Source organism: Rutilus rutilus (assembly GCF_951802725.1).
Source record: "Rutilus rutilus genome assembly, chromosome: 8".
In the NCBI taxonomy this organism is placed as follows: domain Eukaryota; kingdom Metazoa; phylum Chordata; class Actinopteri; order Cypriniformes; family Leuciscidae; genus Rutilus; species Rutilus rutilus.
The window spans coordinates 3,219,991-3,243,572 of NC_140222.1; the positions used below are offsets into that span (position 1 = coordinate 3,219,991).

At 37.6% G+C, this 23,582-nt stretch overlaps 2 protein-coding genes across 3 annotated transcripts; both read right to left on the reverse strand.

Moving 5' to 3' along the window:
- Positions 1 to 3,618: 3,618 nt before the first annotated feature.
- Positions 3,619 to 16,225, reverse strand: LOC311294806 (zinc-binding protein A33-like; the record flags this gene model as incomplete). Its single annotated transcript, XM_084415834.1, has 7 exons — positions 3,619 to 6,901; positions 6,973 to 6,980; positions 7,569 to 7,691; positions 7,773 to 7,795; positions 7,913 to 8,143; positions 11,299 to 11,394; positions 15,830 to 16,225. The coding sequence occupies 7 exons, from the start codon at positions 16,223 to 16,225 to the stop codon at positions 6,360 to 6,362; spliced, it is 1,419 nt and encodes a 472-aa protein (XP_084271960.1). The 3' UTR covers positions 3,619 to 6,359.
- A 4,136-nt stretch (positions 16,226 to 20,361) lies between these two features.
- LOC311295727 (uncharacterized protein) lies at positions 20,362 to 23,224 on the reverse strand. Of its 2 annotated transcripts, none has more exons than XM_084417227.1 (3): positions 22,578 to 23,224; positions 22,246 to 22,385; positions 20,362 to 21,838 (listed from the first exon to the last, which is right to left on the reverse strand). In XM_084417227.1, the coding sequence occupies exons 1-3, from the start codon at positions 22,664 to 22,666 to the stop codon at positions 20,829 to 20,831; spliced, it is 1,239 nt and encodes a 412-aa protein (XP_084273353.1). In that variant the 5' UTR covers positions 22,667 to 23,224; the 3' UTR covers positions 20,362 to 20,828. The 2 variants fall into 2 exon arrangements, with proteins under 2 accessions (XP_084273353.1, XP_084273352.1); XM_084417226.1 differs by having other exon boundaries at positions 20,362 to 21,841.
- Positions 23,225 to 23,582: the final 358 nt, after the last annotated feature.

A 23,582-nucleotide genomic window follows, 5' to 3' on the forward strand; every position in this document is an offset into this window, starting at 1 on the left:
AAATATTAAGTGATGTTCATTTTCAACACAGTTGTCAGTATTTTTTACAACAAAATAATAGCTCCAACTAAAGCCACAGCAGAACTGCAGCACACAGCTGTGTTTGTGAATGAATCATTAGAGTCAATGATTCAATGATTAATTCATAAATACAGCCACTTGCTTCATTTCTGCTTCATCACTTCCCCGTGCCAGAAGTACCACTAAGAACAGCAGTCAGTAACCGGCAGGTAAACCGGCAACCGCAGAGAGCATCAACACGTAGATCAAAACCAGCGTACAAACCCGCCGAATCAGTGTAGATACACAGGTCAGAGTGGCTACTTAAAATGGGTTAAAACAGTTCATAGATGCATCCATGCATTCATAAGTGCAGGAGGATTTAGAAGTAGGCTAGTAAAAGTTTTAAAATTCCCTCCCTGAGCAGCGGCAGCTAATTATTATTACAGTATTATTATTATTTTTTTTTTTTTTAACACACTTTTGTAAAAAGATGTGGGAAGTGTGTCAAGGGCGCATGTTGATGTTTTAAGGTGCTGTACAGTTTGTTCCAAAATTGGTGGTCTGATCTGTCTGACCCCAGGGCAACTCAAGGATGTGCTGATCACCTTTCTAATATTATTGATTTTCTCAGAGAAGAAAGAAGCAAACTCACTGCACTTGCTGTCTGAGAGCATTTCACTGGGAATCTGGCTTGGGGGGTTTGTCAGTCTCTCTACAGTAGCAAAAAGAGTGCGTGTGTTGTTTAAATTGCTGTTTATAATATTTGAGAAGAAAGTCTGTCTAGCTTTGCCTAGTTCCATATTGAAAGCATGAAGGCTGTCTTTGTAGATGTTATAATGGACTACAAGTTTTGTCTTCCGCCACATGCGCTCTGCTTTTCTGCATTGTCTTTTCATATTTTGCACTGCTGTTGAGTTTCTCCAAGGTGCTTTTTGTCTGCCACTCTTCTTCCTGACTTTCACAGGAGCAATATCATCAATTACACTTTTAACTTTTGAGTTAAAAGAATCAAGGAGAAAATCAACAGAGTCTGCAGATATGCTTGGTGTTAAGGATATAGCCTTCATAAATATGTAGCGGATGGACAATCTCACTATGACTTGGAGCTTTTAACCCTTAAACTCATGAATTTAAATGACAGCATGGCTCCATGAGTCTGGACTGAATTGATCTCTTTTGACACGAGTGATGCTTAACAGAGAACATCTCAGAACTCGAGGAGATGGTTTCAAAGAGATTCTTATCTGCTCACACCTCTCTCTCTCCAAGCCAGATACCCAGGTGGCCAGGAGATCTCCACACACACACATACACACACACATACACACACACGCAAACATCCCTTTGCATTTAATTCAGAATACAAGTGATTCAGAATCTGTAGGCAGGGCCGCCTCTGTAAATCTGGGGGCCCTAAGCAGGATAATTTTGGGGCCCTGCCTTGCAGTGAATAATGGAGTATTGCCACCTCAAACCAGCAACTGTATACAATCTAACCCATTTCATCTGTACCTCTTTTAACATGATTGCCCACAATTATTTTACTGCTTGTTAAAGTACATTCACTGAAACAGTAAAAGTAAAGATTACAGATTTGCCAAATTTCTACATCTACTTTATTACTATCTGAAAGCTTTGTCAATTTTAAAAGAGCACTAACTGTTTTTGTCCACTAGGCAGCTTAAAACCTTTAGTATTAAAAAATCTTCAATAAAGTTGTTGCATATAGGCCTACTACAGGTGTTGCTGGAGTCTCGATATTTGAACGTCTTTTCCCTTTTCCACACTTTAAAAAGAGGGAGAAGTTGGACCAGTAATTTCTTTGCTTCCTTCTAAAGTGATTTAAACATATTCTTCTATATTGATGTATCAAAGAGATTAAAAATTCTGCAAAAGATTCTAGTTTGAGTTGGTATTTATTTTTTATATATTCCAACTACAAAAACACTACTTCAGCGAACAATCATTAGCCAAATGTGTATATAAAATGTTTAGTTATAAAATATATGCATGCATCTAATAAAAACTCTAGGTAACACTTTTTACATTTTACAGAGTCATTGTTGCACGTTACATGTAGTTCATACAAAAATAATTCTACAGTAAAAACTGCTTAAAATGTGGATTTCGTTGGAGTAGTGCCTCTACTATAATGGGATAATGTCCACTTTAACGCACCCTCTGAGGCTGCCGAGAAACAGCGCCGCGAATTGTGCAGAAAATGCAATAGGCGGTTCTTTGTGCATTGTGTAATGTGCCAAGTTAAAAAATTCATACAAAAAGAATTATACAGTAAAAACTGCTTAAAATTTGGATTTCGTTAGAGTAGTAGCTCTACTATAATGGGATAATGTCCAATTTAATGCACCTTCCGAGGCTGCTGTGAAATAGCACCGCAAATTGTGCAGAAAATGATATAGGCGGCTCTTTGTGAATTGTGTAATGTGCCAAGTTCAAAAATAGTAGTAGCTCTACTATAATGGGACTTTTTTTCTCCTTTTTTCTGCACCCAATGGATAGACTCGTTTAATTTTTGCGGGCAAATTTTCAAGTCCAGGGAATACAACGATTTTACACGGTTGGTTGACTGTTAAACCGCGGTGACACTGGCGAGTACCATCTGTAGTTAGGGGGCCCCCTAGTGGCGACGGGGCCCTAAGCAGCCGCATAGTTCGCTTATAGGGAGAGCCGGCTCTGTCTGTAGGTGACATATTACAGCATGCATGTTTGATTAGTTTTTGTTTTATTCTATAGTGGGATTCTCTAGTTTGTAGCTTTGAATTCTAAGTGTGTATTTTAAGAATGTTCCCCAATATTAACCTCATCCTACCTCCTGCTAGACCATAAAACTTTATGACCCCAAACGGAATTTCCAGAGAACCACAACGCTCACTTAAATTCTTGTAAAGGAAGAGAAATAGACCCTGCAGTCTTATGTATTCTATATATATAACCACTTGAGAAATGTGTAAACATGGATGTATTTTTCCCATCTCATCATTTTCCTTTTTTGTGATGTAGTTAGTGTATTCTTGTGAACTTTGGTAATAAGGTTAGACAAATCATGTGTGTACCGTGTTTAAACTCTAAAGTCCAATCTGCATTCCCCATTTGTGAATATACAGGACATGTTGGTAACTTTATGACGCAGTTATGTTATTTGGCTTGTTAGCTGAACCTTTTAAGCTTATTTTTACAGAATAAAAATGTATTTCGACGTGTACCTTCGAAACATATCTGATTTGGTATCAATGTAAAGCTCTCCGTGTACTGAAACCAAATATATGCATCAGGCTCTGATAAAATGTATTATACTATGTTTACCATCGTTAGAGTATAATAGACCAAATCCTAACACTACCGTAAAACATGCAAATTAACCTGGGATAGGTTATTAGACCCATAAGAGAATGACACAGAAAATTTCTCGGAGCACTCAGAGCTGAGAGTTTTCCGGTTCCACAACTCCTTATTAAGGAGTTCCTACATTTTTCTTTTCTTTTCTTTTCTTTTCTTTTCTTTTCTTTTCTTTTCTTTAATCTTTGTCTTTATTTTCGTCTTCGGACTTTTCCTACGTTCAGCGAAGTGAACGTAGCCGGCAACTTTAACTTTAAGTAGACCTTTTAAACTTCCTGCGAACTCCGTTTGTTCCGGAAGCACGAGAAGAACACCCGGCTCCAAAGAGGACACACACTCACGCTGCTTTCGCAGTCACACAAAGACTTTAATGCAAGTATCAAACCTTCATTTTAAATCTAAGGCTGTGTTACTCTTATTTTGGGTATTCTTGGTGTCTCTCAGAGTTAGTTGTTTTGGAAACTTGCTATAACTGTTTTGAAAATTGCCATCCTGAGATTTAGTTTCACTTTCTCTCGCTCATTCTCTCTCACTCTCTCATCCTCTCTCACTCTCTTTCGTTATTCGTTTGTCATGTATTGTTTTACTGGTTGTACTCTGTATATAGATTTATTCCGTGTGTAATTGTAGTATTCTGTATCCGTACGTAGTTTCATTTATTAAAACCCATTATATTCTTGGTTGGCTCTGTCTGCTGCTCACATTACGAAGTCCCTGAAACGTTACGATCTAAAGCTACAAAGCTTTACAATTTGTTACTATTTCAGTAACCTAAATCTTATAAGGACAGGAAGGTGATTTTCGTGGCCAGAAAGTAGCCTTCCCCAAATTATAAGAAAGAGATCATTTTTGTTGAGAAATTGATGGGTTAATCTTATGGCCGTTTGCTGGACAAACAACTGTTTGATAATTACATTAATTTCCATTAAAGGTTATTCTGATAATTGATCTGAAGAATGGACCATTGATATATTAATGAGTAAATTATAATTCATTGTGATGGGTTATTGATATATAAAATTGATCTATTTTTTAGCTTCAATAATTTTATTAACTCTGTACACGAAGTGAATGAATCATAACCCCGATTCATCATTATTGATTCCCTATATCATTTGAGCTAAATTCGTTACAAATATTACACTAGTGTTCTCATTGAGGTAATTGTTGATAACAGTTCTGTAAATCCTCAGCAAAGGCTGGAGAGTATTTTGGAGGCCTGTAAATAATGATAAGTAAAATGCGTGGAGCACCTTTCAACACAATACCCAGATATTCGAAAGAAGGGTAATTCCCAAATGATATTTGCTTACATTGATAGATATCTTTAAAAAGAGCAGCTAGACCCCCACCTCTCTTAACAGCTCTGCAGACACTCATAAAAGTAAAGTTAGGAGGGGCTGCTTCATTGAGGATTGTTGCACTGCAGCTGTCTTCTAGCCAGGTTTCATTCAGAAGCATAAAATCTAGGTTGTTTGTGGTTATTAAGTCGTTGACTAGAAGTGATTTATTTTTAAGTGAGCGGATGTTTAAAAGTGCTAACTTAACAGTCTTACTTTTTTTCCCTACACCAATCTTAGTTTGACGTGTAATAGGCACCAGATTAGTTGGGTTTGCTGTACGGCTATTGAAGGCCTTAGACTTTCTATCATGTAATAGAACAGCAATAAAGAAAGATACAGGCACACTGGGTTCCGTTTGTTCTGTAAACATTTGAGAAAGTTACTGTTATCATAGCAGGGACCCGACACATATCACTGAGAGCTGGTATCAGTTGTTTTTGGTTCACCTTGAGCAGAAGGAGGAGGGTGTGGGCCCTGGCGTTGTGGCAGAGGCCGAAGAGCTCTCACAGGAGGAGGAGGGCGAGCTGGGCCCGCAGGCTTTGGTGGTTGTGGTGCCTGCCATTTTTTGGTTGATATCTGGGGGCTTGCAGCAAAAGAGTGGGATAGTTTGGTTCCAGCATGCACCAGTTCTTCCATTTTCTGTGAGAAGCACAGAAGTGGGGATGCTGGAGAGAGGGATAACGTGTCTGGTGAAAGGGGCTGTTGCTCTGGTGTCATCTGAGGCTGTAATATGCTGTCCTGGCTTCCCTGGCTGTTTTTTACTTTGTAAAAGTCTGTGGCAGTTAGTGCAGCAAGTAGATTCTTGAACCAGAAGAGGCATTTTCTCTCTTATCCTTATGAATGTAGGCAGTTGTGTTTTCCTTTCCCGGAATGTAAGCTGGTCGGGTAAAAGAATTCTGCGTTTTTGTAGTAATCCAAACTTTGTTGTTTGAGCACTGTGCTGACTTGCCGAAGTTAAAATTAGGTGATAAAAGGAGATCAAATATAAAAATATAGAAGATAAAATATAAAAGCGATAGAGCAAAGCGCGGAGCAGTAAGCAAGAGCGTCCGAACAGTAGCTGAGCAGGAAGTGAAGTCCTGCATACAATACAGATTGTTTCAAAGCAGCTTTACAGATTAACAGGAAAATAATGATCAATGATGGAAATAGAAATCAATTCTGCTGTAAAGCAGCTCTAAAAAGACAACAGTGTCATTGTTCAGCTGAAGTCAGTTCAGTGTTGATTCAGTTCAGTTCAATAACTGTGTAACGATCATCAACTATAAAATGAGTTCAGTTCATCTATAAGCAGCTCTACAGAAGATAATAATGTTGTTATTTTGAGTCAGTTCAACGTTGATTCCATTCAGTTCAAAAACAGTGTTGATGTTTTTGTTACTGTCCCAGCATTATATATATATTGCCACCGCCACTTATATTTGTCACTGCATATGTACTTAAAATAAATTGAAGTGCATTAGTTTGCATATGTTGCTCTATACATACATATACATACATACATACATATTTAAACAGAATGACTTAACAGAACTCCGATTTTTAAGTCAGCTCAAAATTTAACATTTAAGTGTGATTGATGAACGTGACCCTTTGATTACAGTGTTATTAAAGCATAATTTGCAAAACTGAATTAATCTAAAAACAGAATCAGATTTAACTGTGATTTTCTGCTGTTATTAACAGTTTAACTGGTAAGATCCTCAGAGGAGTTGTGCACTCATTATATAAGAATGGAGAGACTGTGTCGTTGAAGGTGGATTTGAATGTTAGTAAATGTGTGTTAGTTACAGGATCAGAGAATGACACTGTTCCTCTGTCATAGTCCAGCTGAACTCTCACACGCTGAAGCTTCTGTTTAACAGTAAAGACAGTCTCGGGTTGCTCTGGGGATTCTGAGGTGTATTCACTGTTCCTGTAATCCACACACCAGACATTAGAGTTAAAGAAATCCAGTCCCTTCCTTTGGTTTGATGCTGTTGTTATTCCAAGACTCCAGTGTGTATTGTGTCCAACCTCCACATCCCAGCAGTGTGTTCCTGAGTTAAAGCCCTCAGATCCCAGGACACATGCATACTCATCAAACCTCTCTGGATTATCAGGAAGTGTTTTATCTCCATCACTGTACGACACACTGGTCAGATCAGCAGAGAGTGTGAGACGACGATGTGCTGTGTTTGGATCCAGAGTCAACGGAGCTGCAAAGAGAATAACATCAGATTAGAGGATGAAATACGATGTATTAGAAATGTAAATGTAAAACAAATACAGTAAAGACTTTGTTGAAAGAATTCATAAATGATAACAATGGTCTCTCAGTTACTGTCAGAATGGATTGAGGCTTCAGGTTTAACCCTCTGAGGTCGGCAAACGCGCCCCCGCGTTTTGCTGGATTTTTTTCACATAGCAGCAACATAAACTTAAAAAAGTCCGTCATTTACGGTCATATTAATAAAATAAATACATGATTATAAACTATAGAGGGTCTTCTTTTTTTGTGTACACTCACATTAACATCAAAACCTTGTTTTTATTTTTAAATAAATAAAATAAACAGGGTGCGCTTTCAGCTCACTCTGTCTCCGCAAAAAATCTTTCTGAGATTTATGTATTAGGATAAAATAGTGTTGATTGAATACTGATATCAGTATTCAATCAACACTATTTTATCCTAATACATAAATATAGATTATGAGTAATAGACTTTTCATTATGAGTTCGCTGAATGATCTGATGATTTTCTGAAATACAGTTCAGATTCACTTAGTAATTCAAGTGATTATTAAATATATTTCTATCAAATGTTGATGTTGTGTGTGTTTATATGTGAACTATCTTCTGCACTGGTGTCAAATCTGCTGAGACTCTCTGTGTTGGACAGTTTCCAGCATCTTCTTCCAGACTCTGAACGGCAGGTTACCCAGATAACGCGACACATGAATCAAAGCTCCAGAACTCATCCGTGGATCCGGCTGTGAGATCTGGACTCTGAGGAACATTCAGGAGTCAGAACTGCAGTGAATTTGAGTTCAGATCCACTGAGAGAAGAGATACGAGCAGCTCACTTACCTTTCCATTGAGGCGTTAAAGTTCTGGAAAATATAGAGTTTGAAAACATTTTAATATCTTATCAAACACTCTCAGTGTCAGTGAGTCTCTCTATACAAGTTGTTTTATGCACAGAGAATGAAGCCAGATTGGTTTGTCACCTTTAGAAATGAGACGTCATTGTCTTTCATCATCTCCTCCATGTCTCTGATTGTGTGTGAAAGAGCTGAGATGTGTGTGTTCATCTCCTCCAGCTTCTCCTTCATCCTCTGCTTCTTCTGCTCCTCTTCCTCTCTCAGTGCAGTGATTGTAGCTTCTTCTTCGTCTCTGAGAAACTGATGAAGCTTCTCAAACTCTTCTTTAATCTGACGCTCTGTGTGCTCAGCTTGAGACTGAAATCAAATCACATTCACTTCAGTCAGCGCTGTATGAACACCAGAGTATGTGAGCGGAGTGGAGCGGAAAGAATTTGCGCTCCACGCTCAAAGCATTTCATAATTACTCCGCTCAAGCTCCACTCTAGGTGTACAATTTTCCGCTCCTCGCGCCGCTCCCACTCCGTCCTTAACCCTCTGGGGACCAAAAACGCGCCCGTGCGTTTTGCTCGTTTTTTTTTTTTAGCAATGAAAATAAACACTAAATGCTCTGTTAATTTTGATCTTTCATTTTCGTGTAATACATCAATCGATCCTGTTCAGTTTCTATTTTTTTTTCTGTATACTCACAATAAAAATAAAGTGTTTTGCTTTTTGACAAATAAAGAAAAATGAACATGATGCTATTTCTGCCTTCTCTCTGTCAGTAAACTCCCGTTTGAAACGCGTTCGAAAATGATCTATAACTCTGCGAAAATTCAGTCAAACAGGCAAACAGACCCACGGGCATAAAGCTTGAGATCGAATCTTTTGAATGAAGTCATTTATATAAAAAACTAAGTATTCTCAGCTTCTGTAATCTGTATAAAAAGAGAGCGACTCCAGTCGAGCTCATTACGAGCCATTCAAAAGTAATGTGACCACTCCCCGGAGAGCGCGTGCTATTCAAATGCAAATTCTGAGAACGCCCACATCAGCTGTAAACAAAGCGCGTCGCAATCGAGTGAGACATAATATAGCCTACCTTATGGAGAAAAGTTTCCTCAGAACAGTGCTGATATGAGGAGCAATATCTCCTGATATGAGGAGCAGATCCCGCTGAGGAGTGAGGTAGGCTGTTTTCTTTTCTCAAGTGTTGATGTGGAATAACATTATGGAATAACGTTAGTGTAGGCCTATGCAAACCGCAAAAAGATGAATCGCATTTCTATAATATGACTCGCGTTTCTGTGAGATGAATGAAGGGTACATATTTGTAAAGACTGTTTAGCCTAAATATGAATCGCGCGTCTGTGTGTGAAAGAATAAACTGCTTTGCTATAGCCTACTGAGATGAGTAAAAATCGACTGGAATATGTTGAAATAAAATGTATTTGTATAAGCAACGTATTAAACTGCAAATTAACATTTATATGCCCTAATATTTCATAAAAACAACGTTACAGTCAGTCACTTGTTGACTAGATTTGGGTACAGTTTTTAGGCTACTGTAGAATATACTGCCAAATCAAATAGCCTAAGCTTTTGTTTAGCAATTTCTGCTCATATCTAACGTTATATATATATATATATATATATATATATATATAACTATATTATTTATATATAATATATATTTATATATATATATATATATATATATATATATATATATATTTGCTATATTCAAAATAATGAATACATATGATAAAATGTAGGCCTATAATCTTTTTTCTTTTTTACAAAGAAAGAGTACACTTGAAATATTGTTGAAATTGTAATTATTGTTGTAATTGTAACATTTTTAATAAAATAGCAAAACATATTTACAAGATAGATGTAAGCGAAATCTTAAATGGTCAATATAAGTCTTCTTCTAAATACATCGTTTGTCCTTGCATTGTGGCTCAGTCAGTGTCACACCTGAATGAATGGCTAATTATGCAGAGTCATTATGCAGAGTGGGTGGGACTAAGGTGTAAACTACTCCTCCCCCTCGCATATTGGCTTTCCAAGCAAAACCTGTTTTACACCATTTAAATCAATGTATTTTTTTTTTGTGAACGATAAAGCAAGACTATTTTCACAACATTTTGAAGCTAGAATTCAAAGGTACAACATCAATTAGACAAAAGTCTTGTGGACACATATTTAATATGTGTTTTGTGGTCTTAATTCAGCAACTTTCATTTTTATTTTTTCCAATAACCACGCATAAACATTATTCTCTTAAAAATACAAACATCTACATACACGTTGCTCGCATATTATGGTAGCCCTGTTTGTGCTTTATAGAGTGAATTTACACCTTTGCCATTAACATGTTTATAAATAACTGAAAAAAGCACAAATGTCAGGGCATGTCAGAACATCTCAAGGACCCCAAAAACAGCTTGGTCCCCAGAGGGTTAATACGTCTCGCTCCGTATTCGCTCCACGGTAAATTTTTATCCTTTTTTTTTTTTTTTTTTAAATAACACCAACCTCTGGTCAGAAAATGCATGTACTGTAAAACGAATACGCAGTACTAAGAGAAAAACATCCACATACTTTATTGGAATTTTGAACAGCCCCAAACCAATAAATTAGGCTATCCTTTAGCTCACTTTAAAACAAAGCAAAATAGAAATCACAAGGAATCACCTCCCCGCGCTCGCGTTCTCCTTTGTCATCACTACCTTTAACAATACATTTATATTTTTTCCCCTTCTTCATGGTAATATTTCGGAAACGATCTGAAGAGAAAACGCAAAAGTACTTTTTATTCTGCGTTTAGACGACCGTTATGGGAGGGAAATCTGCGTGCATATAGTATGCACTCAGTGGCAAGGTGGCAATGTAAAGCACTGATCGGTGCCTTCACTGTCTAGCATACTTTTGCTTTTACCTTTTAGACGGAAACACGACCGTGGAGCGTTTTTAAGATTTCCACTCTGGAGGGTGGTTTCACTTTTTTGCGTTTTTAAGCCCCAAAAACGCTGTCGCCGTCTAAACGAAAGGCACATCTGATAAAATATTTTTACGTTTTCACCCGCGAGCGTTCTCGTGTAAACTGGGCCTTATAAAATCATCCATCATATAATAGAGTTGCACAGCACAGGTAGAAATCGCGAGGGGGTCAGTAAAATATCATTAAAAGCACGTGTAAAAGTAATTACATGATATATACTTTATATAAATGTTTGTGAAAGTACTAGTAAAACAATATAAATGCAAAATATGATTAGAAACATTTTGAGTCCCCCTCCGTTGCCTCACAGTGGTTTGGTCCTGAGCGATAGTGGAGCGTTTTCGGAGCGAGAGAAAATCACAACGCTCCGACATTAAAAAAATCCGCTCCTCGCTCTGGGCAAAATCAGGCAACTCCGCTCCCACTCCGCACCGCTCACATACTCTGATGAACACACACTCCACTAATGTCAATAATAAACTCTGTTTGTGAATGTTGAGTATTTAACTCTTTATATCCTCACCTTGATGTGTTCAATTGTTTTATCACACTCTTCTTTCATTTCTTCTCCATGTTTGAGCTTGTTTTGTAAGGACGTCAGTGCTGTATTAAATTCCTCCTACAGATTACGATGAAAATCGGTGAAACTTATGCAGCTTCAAGGTTCAAGGTAGTTTATTTGTCATTACAATAACAGGTTATGTAATGAAATGCTTAGATCCCACCCCGACCCAATGTTGCCATACAAATGATAAAATTAAAAACCTATCTGGAATAAAAACATCCTATCACATCCACATGAATAAATAAATATACTAACAGTAAGATAAATATAATAACAATAGATAAAACAAAACAAAAAAACAAAACAAGTAGCCAACTATGTACAGTGTTAATAAGTGCCAGTGACCATACAAATAATATGCTAGGTCCAGTTAGCTAAGTAGCAATTGTAAAGTGAAATGACAGTATAAAAGACAGTCTATATTTGGTGCAGAATGAAGGAAGTGCATTACGAGTTATATAGCCTAACGGCCAGGGGGAATAAGCTGTCCCTGAACCTGTTGGTCTTGGTCTGGATGCTTCTGAGCCTCCTGCCCGATGGCAGCTTGCTGAACAATCGATGGCCCGGGTGGCTAGGATCAGAAATGATCCTTTTTGTTCTCCTCCTGCACCTCTCGTTGTGAAGATCCTGCATGGATGGCAGGTCAGACCCCGTTAGGCGCTCTGCTGTTTTAATAACCCTCTGTAGTGCCTTACGATCGTGGGAGGTACAGCTGCCGTGCCATGCGGTGACACATCCGGTCAGGATACTCTCATAGTACATCTGTAAAAATTGGACAGTATTCTTGCGTCCATGCCGAATCTCCTCAACCGTCGGAGGAAAAAGAGCCGTTTTCTGGCCTCCTTAACCACCATATTAGAGTGGATGGACCAGGTCAGGTCATCGCTAATGTTACCCCCCTGGGGTCGGCGGTATCGCCGGCGATACCAGCTGGCTTTTTTTTATCAGTTCAAAAGAGATTCATTTTGCTCTGTTGACTTTGATATTACAAACAAGTTTCATACATCAATCGATTCTGTTAAGTGTGTATTATTTTTGTGTATACTCACAATAAAAACAAAGTGTTGTGCTTTTTGCCAAATAAAGAAAAATAAACACGAAGCGATTTCTGCCTTCTCTCTGCCAGTGAAGTCCATTCTGAAACACGTCCGAAAATGAACAATAACTCAGCGAATCAGGGCCGGAGTGGGGCCACTTTTCAGCCCTGGAGTTCAGGCCCAAGACCGGCCCACTTTTTCCATGGTGGAATTCCAAATTAGCACTTTTTCCAATTTGGATAAATGAAGCAACAGTTCAGCTGTTACTATTGTGTAGTTTGTATTAATACCATAGTTCAACAAATAATGTAAATGTTAAATAATAATTCACTTAGACTTTATAAGAAGCAATTGCAACTTTATATCACACAATTCTGACTATATCTCGCAATTCTGAATTTCTGACTTTAAAAGAAGCAATTGCAACTTTATTTCACGCAGTTCTGACTTTATATCTTGCAATTTCTGACTATAAAAAGCAATTGCGACTTTAATTCACACAATTCTGACTTTATAACACGCAATTGCGACTTTATATCTCACAATTTTGACCATCTCGCAATGCTGACTTTATAACACGCAATTGCAACTTTATTTCAGGCAATTCTGACTTTATATCTCGCAATTCTGACTTTATAACACGCAATTGAGACTTTATTTCAGGCAATTCTGACTTTATATCTCGCAATGCTGACTTTATAACACGCAATTGAGACTTTATTTCACGCAATTCTGATGTATTCCGAGATGTAAACTCGCAATTGTGAGATAAAAAGTCGCAATTATCTTTTAAAATGTTTTATTCTGTGGCGGAAACAAGCCTCCATATTCAAGCCTAAGTATTCCATACCTCCTGGCCTCTTCCTCCCATCCATCCTCCCATCCATCCTCCCTGACGCGTACCGTTACGGTAGGGCCGGCCCTGCTATCGGTAGGCGCCGGCGATGCCGCGGGCCCGCGGCCGCGGTAGCCTACCTAAAACATTTTGGAAAAGACGGGCTATGGACCCAACCAACTCTATAGTAAGGGAGGGGAGAACTCCCTCACATGGTACAACCCATGCAGAGGCTGCGCGCTTTTAAATGAAGTAATTTTTATAAAAAACAAATATTCTCAGTTCATGTAATCTGTAAGAAAAGAGCAAGATGTCAGTCGTTCTCATCTCATCTAATTATTTTTAATGTGACTCCGCCCACGGAGAGCGCGCGCAAATGACTGAGGTAATCCACGTAAACCTGTGAACGCCCCCATATCAGCTCGAGAAAACACAAGTTTATTCAGATCATTACTTGTTTACACCGTCTTGCAGTGCTGTGAGGAATAATAATAATGGAAAATGTACCTCAGAAGTGCGGGTATTTCGATGAGCAAGGACCCGACTGAGCTGAGGAATACAGTAGTACGTTTTTTTCCTTCTCATGTGAATCGGGTTTCTGTGTGAATGAACGGCAGAGATGCGCTGTTTACCACAGCTCGCAAAAAGACCGTTTAAATTTAAATCGCATTTCTGTGTGTGAATGAATGATGATGTTTTAACAAACTGTATTGCTATACTGAGATGAGTAAAAATCGACTGAAAGATGTTGAAATAAAATGTAGGCTATTTGTATTGCAAAGTATTAAACTGCAAATTAACATTTATATGCCCTAATATTTCATAAAAACAACGTTACAGTCAGGCGAAATGTGAAAGACAACATTTTGTTGACTAGATTTGGGTACAGTTTTTACTGTAGAATATACTGCCACATCAAATAAGCTTTTGTTTAGCAATTTCTGCTCATGTGTTATATATATATATATATATATATATATATATATATATATATATATATATATATATATAAAATACTATTTTTGTCAAAAATAAAGTCATCAGCTAAGATGTTAGCTGTTCCAATGTTGGCTATATTCAAACTAATGAATACCTACATATGATAAAATGTAGGCCTATAATAATTTTTTTACAAAGAAAGAGTACACTTGAAATATTGTTGAAATTGTAATTATTGTTGTAATTGTAACCTTTTTAATAAAATAGCAAAAAATATTTACAAGATAGATGTAAGCAAAATCTTAAATGGTCAATATAAGTCTTCTTCAAAATATATCTGTTGTCCTTGCATTGTGGCTCAGTCAGTGTCACACCTGAATGAATGGCTAATTATGCAGAGTCATTATGCAGAGTGGGTGGGACATTGTATTCTCAGGTGTAAACTACTCCCCCTTTACGCCCCTCTCGCATATTGGCTTTCCAAGCAAAACCTGTTTTACACAATTTAAATCAATGTATTGTTTTATGTGAACGATAAAGCAAGACTATTTTCACATAATTTTGAAGCCAGAACTGGAAGCGACAACATTCATTAGTCAAAAGTCTTGTGGACACATATTTAGTATGAGTTTTGTGGTCTTATTTCAGCAACTTTCATTTTTATTTTTTCCAATAACCACGCATAAACATTATTCTCTTAAAAATACAAACATCTACATACATGTTGCTCACATATTATGGTAGCCCTGTTTGTGCTATATAGAGTGAATTTACACCTTTGCCATTAACATGTTTATAAATAACTGAAAAAAGCACAAATGTCAGGGCATGTCAGAACATCCCAAGGGCCCCAAAAACACCTTAGACCCCAGAGGGTAAACCCCAAGGAACTTTATGTTATTGACTCTCTCAACTACAGACTCATTGATGAAAATGGGAGCATGTTCTCCTCGCCGCTTCCTCCTGAAGTCCACAATTATCTCATTTGTCTTACTGACATTGAGTTGTAGATTGTTCACCTGACACCAGAGAGACAGTGATCGTATCTCGTCTCTGTAGGCCGACTCGTCGTCATCAGAGATCAGGCCTATAACAGTGGTGTCATCTGCATACTTAACAATGGTGTTGGAGCCCTGATAGAGAGATTCTATTTTGATTCTGTATTGTTTTTTTGCACTCTTATTTATATGTTGAATGGGTCATTCTCAAGGAAGCATTTGTGTCTGAAAACTGCAGGACATATATTTTTAATTTTATAATTTGGAAAGGATGAACGTCAATAAATCATGTTTCTACCAAACAAATGTGTGTTTTTTTCAATGGCCAATTCTTAATTATTATATCCATGCAGTTGTAAATTTGTGGTTGTGCAAATACAAATACAGAAAGAGAAAGTATGTTAGTATCAATCACTTTTTGGTGTGTCTTGCAATTAATCACATTATTATTGAAAAAATATTAATAACCCATGACATTTCTATTTTCTGTTTTGTGCCAATGCTGTTATATTCAAGAAGATTTGAACATCAGAGGGTCGAAGTTTTGTGTAGAATTTTATATCAGTAGAAAGTCAGAGATTTAGTCTGAGTAAAAATAAATACTGGTCTATTGTATACACAAATAATACTCTATGTTTAGCACTGTATTCAGCATATAAAATGAGAGATATTTGTCTTACCTTGTAAGATGAAAGCACTTCACTGATGGGTCTGAATTTATGATTGTCATGTTTATGTGAATTAATACACACTAAACACACCGGCTGTTTGTCCTCCAGACAGAAGAGTTTGAGTTTCTCACTGTGTAAACTGCAGATCTCCTCAGATCCTGATGAACGTTTCTCATTTCCCTTCTTTATCAATGAATCACACAAGTTTTTTAATACGAGAATAACTGGAGGATCAGCTTTTGAAGACCTTCTCCTGCAGACAGGACACTCCTGAGTTTTCTTCGTTTTCCAGAACTGTTGTAGACACTCTTTACAAATACTGTGACTACAGGACAGAAGAACAGGAGTCTTGAAGATTCCACAGCAAACAGGACAAGAAAGCTCTACCACAGATTTTAAATCCATTTCCTCGTCTTGTAAAATGATCTACAATTTACTTTCACTTTCTGAAATTTGGTTTAAAGAACAAATAACTATTACAATTAAAATCTAATCTGGGTTAATTCAGAAATAAACAAAAATGCTATAATATAATGTGTCCTCCTCTGTTCTTCACAACACTGACTCGTTTTAGCTTTCAGTAAAAATGAAAGGCAGAAATAATGACTAGTCACTTCCTGGTTGGTTTTGTAAGAGGGTGGAGTTTCTCAAGACAGACTGGATGTATAGTTTTATCTTTATTGTATTTGTGCTTTCAAGAATATTCTGGAAACATAATCTCATAGACACATAATCAACATATATTTAGAAAGCCAACACTTAAAGGAACACTCCACCATTTTTTGAAATAGGGCTTATTCACCTTCTTTCCTACATTTAGATAGGTGGGCAAATGCATTTTTGTCTCAGTGCATGCATTGTTTTAGTTTGACAGGGTCAGCGCTAGCTTAGCTTAGCATAATGAATGGAATCCTTTGTTGCCAGCTAGCATGTCCTGAGTAAAAGTGATATAAAAAAAATAAAAAAAAACTAATTACTTCTTGTGGCCTGCGTATTCACAACAAGTACAAATAGTGATGCAGATTAACACTAGGCGATTTCCCAGGCAGATATTGACTTATATATTAAGGACTATATTAGGGGGAAGCACAGGCGAAGCACTGCTACTTGGGCGTGATATCTCTGCACCCAAGTAGCAGTGCTTCGCCTGTGCTTCCCCCTAATATAGTCCCAAGTCAATATCTGCATAGGAAATCGCCTAGTGTTAATCTGCATCACTATTTGTACTCGTTGTGAATACGCAGGCCACAAGAAGTAATTAGGTGAGGTTTTTTTTTATTTTATATATTACTTTTACTCATGACATGCTAGCTGGCAACAAAGGATTACATTCATTATGCTAAGCTAAGCTAGGGCCGACCCTGTCAAACTAAAACAATGCATGCACTGAGACAAAAATGCATTTGCCCACCTATCTAAATGTAGGAAAGAAGGTGAATAAGCCCTATTTCAAAAAACGGTGGAGTGTTCCTTTAAGAGTTTACAGTTGAAGACTTAGAATTACTCAGACTGTTATTAATATGAATAAATATAAGCTCAAACATGAAAATAAATAATAAGAGTATATTTTTTAAATGTGGTATAACAACTTATAACTTATAAATTATATCTCTTAAACTATGTATTTTATGAATCATTTCATAGGCGAATGCTAATAAAAATGCTAATGGCTTATTTATGCCCCCTATAACTCCCCTGCACTGTAATGTCTGGTGCAGAGAACTCCCCATTCCTGATTCTGTTGTTCTCTTGAGCAAATGTTAGCACCTCTGCCAGTAGAAGACTTATTCTTCATCATTCTTTTATCATTATTTTTTTAATTTTTTTATTCAGCCATTATTAGCCTTTATTCTGACATTTCTTGGCTTGCCCATCAACATAACTTTCATCCCAGATTCGTTAATCCACCTATTACTTTTAAAAAAGAAAAAGAAAAGGCATGTTCTTGGGACCTTATTTAAATTCTTGTAACAAAATTGTAACATACATGTTACATTGTGGCATTCATGGTATAGACCAATTATAGGTTTGTAAACATCCGGGATGCGCGCGCATCGTGGTTGCAGAAAGACCGTTAACAGCTGATCATTACAGCTGATCATTACGCGGATACGGAAAAGAATAATACTATAATACTAATAGTTCGGTTTAATACATTTTCATATACAATTTTTATATATATTTGAGTTTATATTTAATTTTCGGAATGTTCTCCGCGTATTTTAACAGTTTGTCACCCAGCGATAAGAACTGTTATAAAATGAAATTAACGTTAGTGAGTGGGATACATCTTACAGATCCGTTTGCCATAAAACCTTCTGAATGGTTTAACGATGTAACGAAATGGCCAGCCATCCAGTGGCCAGAGATATACAATTATCTTATCGAAACTCCGAGTGTATATACCCGGGAGAAGTTAAAAGCGTACAAGTCGCTTGATGCGTACAACTTTGTTCTGTGTGGTCACGTCCAAGACATACAATTTCATGATTATCAAGTTCAAAACTTCGTTGTGCTGAAGACGGAGGTTCTGCCTAGCCAAAGACAGAGTAAGAAGACGGAATTGTACAAGGCCTGGGTTATCGTCAACAAGACAAACAACTGTATCCTTACTGCCAACTGCACCTGTATGGCTGGGTATGTAACCAAAATAAGATTACTATATTACATTTTCATTATTTACCCATTTCAGTCACTCTCAGCAATTCAATCAAACAAAATGTAACTTCTTATTTGCTGAAATCATAGATACAACTGTTGTTATGTATAGCCTAAAGCACAATGTAAACCAGTGTGTTACTATTATACAATTTTGTGCAGGTTAGGGTCATGCTGCAGTCATGCAGCTGCACTTATGTTTAAAGTTGAGCTGTGGGTCAGGATGGGAAAGACGGAGAAGTGTTGTACATCAGGGACAAATATGTGGATTAACACATCCAAGAGAGAGGTGAAACCAGCCAGACTGAGTGAGATCAGCTTCAGAAAGGCTAAGAGGACAGACACCCAACTGCAGCCAGTCAGAGTAAAGTGTAGAAAGAACAATGTAAAAGGTAGACACAATCTGAATGTAGAAAAGATCAGGTCGTACATATAACAAGCAGGTATTAATTTGTTTTATTTTATTTAAATGAAAAGGGCAATTAATGGAAAAAGACTAGTTGCAATATTGCACTAATAAAGCTTCTGAGGGTGTATTAGGACATGTTGTTCCAAGGTGTTACATTATTTCTGAGTTTTGATTATTTTGAAGCAATGGAAGTAAATGATTGATGCAAAAACACATTTACTCTACATTACTCTATAAGGTGTCCCAATCTGTGAACACATTGGAACAACCTGTTAAGACCTAAATGTTGTTTTTAACTTTGGCAGTTTGCTGCTTACTTTTGTATCATTTACTGGACTTGAACTACTTATATTTCAATAAAACTACAAAATGGGGATGTTCTCAAACTTTTGACCGGTAGTGTAATTAATGTAAAAACAGTTTTGTTAATAAAAAGTTAAAGTTATAATCAGTGCCATGTAACTATTAATGACATGTAACCAGCTTTGATTGTAGTTTGTATTAAAATAAGTTATCTAACATTTATTTTGTGTATTCAGAACTGACAGATGAAGACATTGCAGACCTGAAAGTATTGGCACCTAATGCAGCTGTGCTCACTAGCATGGACTTCAGTGACACAGACTCCGCATCAGAATCTGAAACAGAGACCGGAGACCTGCCAGAGCCACTCGTAGCTCTGTATGATGCCAATCTGAGATGCCTCTGCCAAAATGAACTACAAGAGAGGTGTGAAGAGACCTTCGAAAATCTGGGGAAGCAGTTAACGAATGACCAGTGTGTAAACCTTGAGCTAGCGACTAAAAATCAGGCCCACTCTCAGGCCTGGCACACACACAGAACTGGAAGGATAACGAGCACAACCCTACATCGTGTATGTACTGTAGTAACCGAGAGCGCTAAAACAAACCTTGTAAAACAGGTAATGCACTACAACAAACATGAGTTGTCCCATGTCCCAGCAGTACTTTGGGGAAGAGATATGGAGGACACAGCCAGAAGAAAATACACAGAAATAATGAAAGCACAACATCACAACTTTGACGTGGAGCTATGCGGTCTTGTTGTGCGGCCAGACAAACCACATCTTGGAGCATCGCCGGATGGAATGGCAAACTGTACCTGCTGTGGGAAAGCAACTGTAGAGATTAAGTGCCCATACAAATACCGTGATGGTCTGACAGGAAGTAGTGAGGACACACAGTTCTGCTTAGACAAAGCACTTAAACTAAAGAAAAATCATGAATACTACCATCAAGTTCAGCTTCACATGTTTGTATGCAACGCCCAGTACTGCGACTTCGTGGTTTGGACAAAGCAAGATATTACCATCAACCGCATCACCAGAGATGAAGAAATGCTGCAAGCAGTCCTGCCTAAAGCTGAAGTGTTCTTTAAACGCAGAGTTTTGCCTGAGCTGTTAACACACACCATGGATCCACTGATGCAAGCACCTGCAGTCTACTCACACTGTCAAAGGCCAGACTTTGGGATGATGATTGACTGTGCAAAGTGCAAGAATCATTTTCACTACACATGTGCCAGAGTAAGAAGAAAGCTTGTGGATTGGTATTGTGATCAGTGCAAAAAATAACAACTCAGAATGAAATGTACTTCGAAGCAAATTATTTAATACAATACTAATATTTTACATAAAAACACTTAAATGTGCAATAAGTTATGTTATTTACAATAAACAGTTACATAAAGAACTAATCAAAATCAAGCTATCTTCTTGAGACTAATATACATTTACAAAGGTTTGTGTCTACACACAATCACTATATACTCTAAGAGGTCAACCTGTGTGAGTTGATTGATTGATTTAAAAAAGACACAGTATGAAGAGGGCGATAAAAAGACATCATATAAAAACCAAGTAAATAGAAAACAAAAACAATGTAAAAAAAAACCTCTTCAATAAGTGGAATCTAAATCAAGCTATCTTCTTGGGACTATACATTTACAAAGGTTTGTTAATGCTCCACACACAATCACTATATCATCTAAGAGGTCAACCTGTGTGAGTGGAATAACAGTTGTCAGAATTTTAAAAATTTTCCATCTACCTATAACTCTTTCAATGTGTATTCGCACATTAGACAAACGCCTTGATATGTCCACTTCTTGAGCAGAGAGCTGCTTCTTTCCTTTGGTAAAGTGAGGGATCCTAAGGGTGGCACCACGTGTGGCAAGCTCATCTCTAATGGTAAAACCACGATCTGCTAGTATCTCATCATTATGCTCTAGAAGGTCATAAAATCCAGACTCAGATGTAATTTGTTTATCCGAAACCCGCCCGCCCCAACCTGCCGACAGAAAAGTAATGGCTCCTGCAGGTGACATGCCAACCAAATATTTAACAGTGTTGTGGCTTTTATAAGTCGAGTACGTCTGGGCTCTGGAGGTTAAATTTGTGGGTCTGTTGATGAAAATTTCTGTACAGTCAATAATGCACCTGCAACGTTTATATTTGGGTTTAAAACATTTTGGCATATTCTTTAATATTGCATGCTTGCTTGGCCACTTGATGAGAGGCTTTAAAGCCAGAGACATAGCAGGGAGCCAACTTCTCAAAATTCTAGAGATGTCACATTCTGTAACATTAAATCTGAAAGCAATATCCTTGTTGCTGAGCCCTAATCTTAATTTTAGTAAGACGACTAGTAGATGATCCTCCAGGTTCATAGAGCCACGCACAACCTCTACACTGTCTTTAAGTTTGCTAATCAACCACTCAAAATTTACACTTGTCAGACCTGTGAAAAACAGAACATGCACTGCCTTGCTTTTGATAGAGCTAAAGGAAAATTGTGTTTTTCTGAGTGTTGTCTTTAGTTCCTCATTCTCAGATTTCAGTTTTTTTATGTCCAAACGCAGGTTGTCACACTCTGTAGAAAGTTGGCTGTACTTGTGTTTCAGATCATCATGGAGAACCTTTGGGACTGTGGCTTCTGAAATAGAGATTAGATTGTAATTGACTTATAAAAGATACATTGTCACTTGTTTTAGTTTAGCTTTTCTCAATTATTTGATAAGATGTTTTCATCTTATGTTTTAGCATGTGCTAAACAGAATAATGTTCAACTTCATTCACAACACAGTTCTGTTGTATTGAACAATATAAAACAGAATGACCTGATTCATCCTAATAATAGGCTTGTTTGAATTGAACCGGCGCTGCACAAACCGATCGGTGAATGACATCAAAGTACCACAAGAGTGATTAGAGAGTAGACGGCTCCTAAAGGTTTTTTTATCGCTCTTGCGTTACTTTGATGTCATAAACTGATTGGTCTGTGCAGCGCCGAACAAGCCTAGAGACTGCCATTATGAGACAGATATGAGAAGTTCTTACCAATGCAAGGACCAGCAACCGGCTCTATTCTGCAGTCATCTGAGGACAGGCAAGCTCCTGCAGATTCTGATGCAATCTTATCAGTAACTTGGTCTGGTGGTCTGTGGGTGGGTTCATCCCTTTTTCTTTTCCTCTTAAATCTGATATCAAAGATGAGAGCAAACAATCAGTCCAAAACAGTTTAATTGGTTAGTAGACACAAAAACGATCTGGTCTAACAAATTATATTTACAAAAAAGATGTGACATTACTTGCCATACATTCCTTGCATATTGATGCATGCAATGTGATCCCAGTTAGCAACTAAATAAGGCAAAATTGACGATATTTACCTCTCAAGTTTTGCATCACCTTTGTTTATTTCACACTGGGTTAAGAATGAAAAGACAGAAGGGACAAAGTCGGGACTATTGAATTCCATGGATACCTCTCCTGCACAAAAAAAAAGTGTATTCTAGTGATTGACAGTACAATAGAGTGTAACAGTAAACTTAGCCTGAGTTTACTATAACGTATTAGCCAAGAACTAACTTTACTACCAAGCTTAGGCTAACTTAGTAACTAGCAAGACAACGTAACCAAATTGAAGGTAAGTTAGCTAGTAAGCAAGTTCGCCTCAAACTTGTACTTTATTCTGTGTTGTACAACTCATTATTAACCGAGTGATGTTGTGTCTAATTTAGCGTAACTGTAAACCGTTAACTTACCTGATATGAAGTGTGAACCACAGAGTCGGGCATTTTTAATTTTGTCCTCGTTCCAGTCGGCTCTTCTGATGGCTTGTAACCAAAGACGTCTGCGGTTGGCGTTAAAAGGAGTGTGCGTTGATGGTATTCGGTAAAACTTAAGACCACTGTTTACAGATTTACGATTCTGGCATCCGACTGCACAACACGACATTTTTTCCGTTTGTTGTCTTTTGGTCCCGACATGCGCAGTAGAACCTGCGTGACGCCGTGTGACGTAGGGTGATAATTCCCCTATATGGAGCGTGCCTTTATAGTGGCAGTGATGAGGGTGATGATGAGGTGCACGTGTGTGAAATTTACAATGATGTGCAGGTGGGGACCAGGAGGGATGCTGGGACGTGTAGTGAAGAGGATGGTGACTACATGGAAATGTGACAGCTACACCTGCTTTGCATGTATAAGCTACTGTACACATTCTTTATTCATATGAATATACCCCAAATCGCATGAAAATTACACACAAACCCTATACTATCATAATCGTGTTTATTCTCTTCGTTTTTGACGTGTAGAAACATTTCTTTGGCTTTGTTTTTCACAGAGCTCAGAACGAGGAAGTGTACAGAACATCATCCAGAAGGGCAGGAA

Bases quoted from the DNA above. Each gene is read 5' to 3' on its own strand.
- LOC311295727 (XM_084417226.1), bottom strand. From the start codon at position 22,666: ATGGAATTCAATAGTCCCGACTTTGTCCCTTCTGTCTTTTCATTCTTA. The intron at 22,386-22,577 runs GTAAATATCGTC...CTTTGATATCAG, and splicing joins GGTGATGCAAAACTTGAGAG to ATTTAAGAGGAAAAGAAAAA. The intron at 21,842-22,245 runs GTAAGAACTTCT...TCTCTATTTCAG, and splicing joins GGTTGCTGGTCCTTGCATTG to AAGCCACAGTCCCAAAGGTT.